A 6,000-nucleotide genomic window follows, 5' to 3' on the forward strand; every position below is an offset into this window, starting at 1 on the left:
CCAACTGGTCTACAATTACCCGTTTTCCCTCTACTTCCCCTTTTGAATAGTGGGGTTACATTGGCACAGTTCCTACAAATTGTAGGATAGCTAATGTCTATAGAATCTTGGAAGATGACTGCTAATGTATCCATTATTTCTCAGGCTACTTCCTTAAGTACTCTGGGATGTAGATTATCAGGTCCTGGGGATTTATCAATTTCTCCCAATACTATTTCTCAACCAATACTGATCTCCCTCTCACTTAACCCCTGTGCTCCTCAAAATTTCTGGTATGTTATTTGTATCCACCTTTCTCAAGGCAGAACCAGAGTATATACTTAGTTGGTCAGCCATTTATTTGTTCCTCATTATAAAATTCCCTTGTTTTTGACTTTTGTCTTCACTAATTGTTTTTTCTTCACATACTTATAGAAACCATAGAACCGTAGAAAATTACAGCTCAAACAGGCCTTTTGGCCCTTCTTCTTGGTGCCGAACCATTTTTTGCCTAGTCCCACTGACCTGCACTTGGACCATATCCCTCCACACCCCTCTCATCCATGTACCTGTCCAAGTTTTTCTTAAATGTCAAAAGTGACCCCACATTTACCACTTTATCCAGCAACTCATTCCACACTCCCACCACTTCTGCACGAAGAAGCCACCCCCCCCCCCCCCCCCCCCCCCCCAATATTCCCTTTAAACTTTTCTCCTGTCACCCTTAACCCATGCCCTCTGGTTTTTTTTCTCCCCTAGCCTCAGTGGAAAAAGCCTGCTTGCATTCACTATCTATACCCATCAAAATCTTGTACACCTCTATCAAATCTCCCTTCATTCTTCTATGCTCCAGGGAATAAAGTCCTAAACCTATAGACAGTTTTTATGTTCCTTGCAAGCTTACTCTCATGCTCTATTTTCCCCATCTTAATCAATCCCTTAGCTTTCCTTTGCTGAATTCTAAACTGCTCCCAATCCTCTGGTCTGCTTTTCTTTTTTTTCTGGCCAATACGCTTCCTTGATCTAATATTCCTTGTCAGCCATGATTTGGCCACTTTATCCATTTTATTTTTGTGCTAGACAGTAATAAATAATTATTGCCATTCCCCCTTGCACTCTCTGAATGTTTTCCTATCCATTGCATTTCCACCATCATCGCTTTCAGTTATACTTCCAACCCATCATAGCCAACTCACACCTCATACCATCATAGTTTTCTATATTAGGATTCAAGACCCTAGTCTCAGGCATTCCCAAATATCCCCACCTCGCCCTCCTAAACTCTGCCTGGACCCTGTTTCACAAACAACTATAAACCTGTTGGTCAAATCCAGCCAGTGATTGTTATACCATACAGCTTAGGTAACCAGGACTCAAATTCCCTCGCTGGGATTGTTCCCAGCGAGGGAAACAATCTTTTGCACAAATTGGTTTTTACCTTCCGTATTTCATTTCTAGCTGAGGACAGCTTTCCCCCTCCCCTGTGTTACTGCTACCTTCAGCCTTTAACTTCTGGTTGAAATGGTTTCTGGGGATGACTGTCTCTTTCTTTCATGCTGCTGCTTCTTCAACACCTCATCTGTTCTAAACTGCTTCCTGGCTCACAGAACTCTGACTACTAATTGTACCAATTGCAAAGAACTATTCCCAAAGTTTAATTTTCCTGCCTTTCTCATTTGCTGCCAGACATGATTTACAAATTACAGTTTAATTGGTAGTTTAATTTTAATTGTGCAGAGAAAATACAATCATTTTACTAGCACCTACCATTCTGTGACAATGAGTGTGTTTGCTTTACAGCAGGAAGTGAAACAGAAGAGCAAGGAGATAATACAGATGCTCCTCTGTGTGATATTCCACGGGATTCAGGCTGCTATGAAAGTTCAGAAAATTTGGAGAATGTGCAGGAACATTCTGAATTAAGCACCACTGAGGAGCAAATGCAAAGCCCTCCTACTGAAGACTGAGGTGGATCATTCAATGGATTCTAATGCTGACATCTAGTGGCTTAAAGAGTACAGGACAATGTGGCTTGAAAACTGCAAAAGCTTGTTGTGCACCAAGCCACAACATGAGAATTTGTATTCGACTAATGCTGTGAATTCAGAGCCTTATTTTTGTTTTATAAAATGTTAATCCCCAATTCTCTTGTGCACCATTCAGATTTAGCAATTTATAAGGAACATTTTATGGAACTTTGTGCCACAGAAATGGTGTGCAAGCTCAAAAGATCCAAATGGGACTCTATTCCCTGAGATTACAGAACTGACAGCTGGGTGCCTTCCTCATCAGGAGATGCTGCATATGCAAATATTTGCCCACTTATTCTAACCTTTAGTGAAGTTTCATCAATGCACGCTGTGACAATAGAATAGTAGAGGTAGAAGGGCCAATTTTACAAATGTACACATTAAATGCTTTATTTACTGTCCATAGCTCTGGAAATTATGGGCAAACTCTCCACAATATGTTCTGATGCCATGGCTAGTGGGCAATAGCTATATCCATTATACTGCCAGCTATTTCGATTTTATCTGCCATCCTTCAAAAGGCTGCAGTTGCATAAGGAACATGAGAATCTAATTATGGAAAAGGTCTGCTTGGTGATGTGTGCAATTATGTATCAAAGATGATATGCTGCAATTTTTTTTTAATAGCTTCTGGATGTTTCAGAACTAGACATCACATCTTCTTGAAATTCAATTGTATTTTACATAAAAACTTTGTACTGGAAGACCCGACTTTAAAATCAATGGTTTAAGATAATTTGATATGCAATTTTAAAAAATTGTTCTACTTGGTTTCATAATCTATGTGTATTACGGGTTAAATAAAGATTTTTTTGCTTAGTTATCAAATACTTCCATAGTTTGACAGTTACATTAACTTCTTCCATTTAATCAGGTCTAGCTACACTACACCAATTTCTTTGATTTTCAACATTTTTAATCTAGTTGCTCACAATAAGAATACATAAGACAATTACAGCTGGATTTGCATTGTTAAATTGATAATGCTGCCCCTTAAACATGATAAGGGTGGAAAGAGAATTGTCATGGTTTGATAACCCTGCCTGTCACTGCCAATATCTGGTTCCATCTTAGAAAGATGAGGCATATGTCTCTCCTTACCTCAAGCTGTTTCCATAAAACCAATGTTATCGTGAACCTGTTTGCCGTGTGCAGGTGGCTTTTTGTACTGGGCAGCCATACGTACACAAATTAAAAGAAAAATTGTGTGTGTGCAGCCTGTTCATTCCTGCTGAGTTCCAACTGCTGGACAATTGTGTGTTCACATAGCTTAGAGAAAACATTGCACAGACTCTCATAATATCCTTGTCACCTCCAGCTTTGTTTTATTTTGGCCAACTCCCATTTTCTAAGAACTTCAACTCCTTCAAAATTCTGCTGTTTCCAACATCCCATCCTTTTCGACCTACGTTCCATCAAATCTCCTGCCGTGCAACATTTAAAATCTTCCTCCTTGTATTTGAATAACTAACCATTTCCCAACTTTAATCCTCTCCAACCACCCCATGCAAAAAGCAGAACAAATCCAATCCAGCCAATTAACATCATCAGTCTATTCTCAAATCAGAAGGATTGTCGACTGTTGTACCAGCCTTAGTTGCTCACCAATGTTCAGTTTAAACTAAGCTTTCAATGTCACTATGGCTTTCCTTCACACATGGACAAAAGAGCTGAATTCCAGGGCAGGGCTGAGGATGATTGCTATAGATAACAAAGCAACATTTGACCGAGTATGGCATCAAAGAATCTTGGTAAAACTAAAATCAATTGGAACATGGGGGCAAAACACTCATTAGGTACAGCTGGCACCATACCCAGCACAAAGGAAAGTAATTGTGGCTTTTGGAGGCCAATCATCTTAGCCCCAATTGTTTGCAGGAGTTCTTTAGTTGGATCTAGAATACTCTCCTGGCTTCAGTTGTTTCATCAATGATTTACCCTTTATATTGCCTGAGGTGGGGATGTTTACTGATGTTCATTCACAATTTCAGATACTGAAGCAGTCCATGCATTACTTGGATAACATTCTGACTTAGGCTGGTAAATGGCAGGTAAGAATAATGCTATACAAGTATCAGGCAGTGTAAATCCCATAGGAGAGCTTATAATCTTCTCATAGCAGCTAAGGCCCGTGATGCTGGTTGCAGTTCGAGTTTCTGACTGTAGTTCCCACGTGCCACTTGCATTGCTGGTTGGCATGTACTGCTGACTTAAGCAGCAACAACAGACTTGTATGGTGATCTCTGGCCATCACTTAAAAAAATATTCATGAGACATGGGTGATAGTGCCATTGCAATATTTATTAGTCACTCCTAATTGCCCAAGTAATAGTACTAGATAATAAGCACAGATCCTAGATCCCCATTGAGTAATCAGCAGGGCATTTGATCTCAGTTCAGAGCACCTACACAGTTGCTATCTCTCATGCACTTTTCTTTTAAATCAAAGCCAAGGGCAATCTTCTCCAGTCTCCATTGAAAAGCTATACATCCTCATTCATTCTTTTCTAGATTACGCGTGGCCTGTGGATTATCTGCTGCCAGATTCTCACGATACCATCTACTATCCAATGAAAGCATCTGGTATCATGCACAGAAAATGACATGAAGGAAGTTTGATCAGAGGAACATTCTTCTATTCCCCGTTGTGTAAATGCTATCAGGTCCCCCCCCCTTCGTCTCAATGCACTGGTGTACAAATTTCTCCTGTGAAAAGACTGAGTAATTTAAGGATAGCTCAGTGTGCTTCTCAAATTGTTTAAGGCAGTAAACAGCATGTTAAGTAGACAGAAGAGATTTTAAGGTTCCAAACTGTATAATGCCTGTTCACAAATCTGAGACAGCTAGAATTATACATTAGGATGAAGCTGCCTTATGAGCCACTCGTTTGTAGTTCTGAAAATGATAGGAGGTCATGGTCATTACAGCCATTTGTCACTTTCTCGGTTTTTTTTTCCCCCCAATGAAGGTCTTTCCTTTCATTACTGCATTTCAATTTTCCATACCTTCTTCCAAAGTCTTGCTCCTTCATTTGAATGCAGCCTTCGATGACAGAATTTCACATGAGCCCACTATATCGAGTATCCAGCAACTCTGTTCACTGAGCAGCCCCTTTGAGTGTTCCAAAAATGTGTATTTTCCTTATACTGTGCCATTCATTTAAAATTACTAAATTTTTCATAAAAGTCAAACACTGCTTAGAATAGTGACACTTTCTACAACACAGGAACAGGTCATTCCGCACAATTAATCAAAGCAAACCATATGAACCAGTTGTGGGAAGCATTTTAATAGAATTCCACTTTAATAGAATTCTTTGACACAAACATTGGGCAAAAATTATATTTTACATTTACTCCTATCCAGAAAATATTATTCCTCACTTCTCATTGTGATGATGGGTATAACTCCTTTCCAGGTCTAAATGCAGCAGAACTAGTATTAAAATGGGGGTCTGCATCAGTTGTAAATATTTGAACATAGCTTGAAAATTCCCCATATTTTGAGTAACAATGGCATTGATATTTTGCACCAGCAAAACATGACGTCTCCTGCTGGTTGCCTTAGCATTCACACTGAATTTCTGGGCCAGCGTATGTCATGATTAACAATCACTGCAGGAGCGTAAACATACTTGTTTTGCCTCAGCATCCACATGTGGGGAAAGAAAAACAATTCAAAATTGGACAAAGTCACTCAGCAACTAATAGCATTGGCAGGCAGGATGACCCTTCAGTACGGTTATTTTAAAGGCCTGTTGTGGATCCAATCTCAGCCAGTCCATTAAGGGGATGGAAAGGGGCCTTGCCTCTCACTTAAAGAAAATTAAGGTCCGCAACTTCAGCATCAATTATTTCAATTAGTTAGAGGTGTTAAAACAAGGGTGGGGACTGTTGAAGAATTTTTAAAACATGATTTATATCTAAAGTGCATCATTCAGAAGCTCAATTATCCATGATTAGAAAATGTCAAGAATTGTTTTCTCAAAGCA

At 39.5% G+C, this 6,000-nt stretch overlaps 1 protein-coding gene across 2 annotated transcripts in view; it reads left to right on the forward strand.

The window, feature by feature from the left end:
* The window catches only part of sash3 (SAM and SH3 domain containing 3), a 78,180-nt gene extending 74,203 nt beyond the window's left edge, over positions 1 to 3,977 (forward strand). For both annotated transcript variants that reach the window (XM_080188222.1, XM_080188223.1), the window contains exon 8: positions 1,780 to 3,977. In XM_080188222.1, coding sequence (XP_080044348.1) covers positions 1,780 to 1,946 — 167 coding nt within the window. In that variant the 3' untranslated portion in view covers positions 1,947 to 3,977. The remainder of the gene's footprint in view (positions 1 to 1,779) is intronic.
* Positions 3,978 to 6,000: the final 2,023 nt, after the last annotated feature.

The sequence above is a fragment of the Carcharhinus amblyrhynchos genome, chromosome 4, assembly GCF_965287045.1.
Source record: "Carcharhinus amblyrhynchos chromosome 4, sCarAmb.v2.hapA, whole genome shotgun sequence".
Classification (NCBI taxonomy): Eukaryota; Metazoa; Chordata; class Chondrichthyes; order Carcharhiniformes; family Carcharhinidae; genus Carcharhinus; species Carcharhinus amblyrhynchos.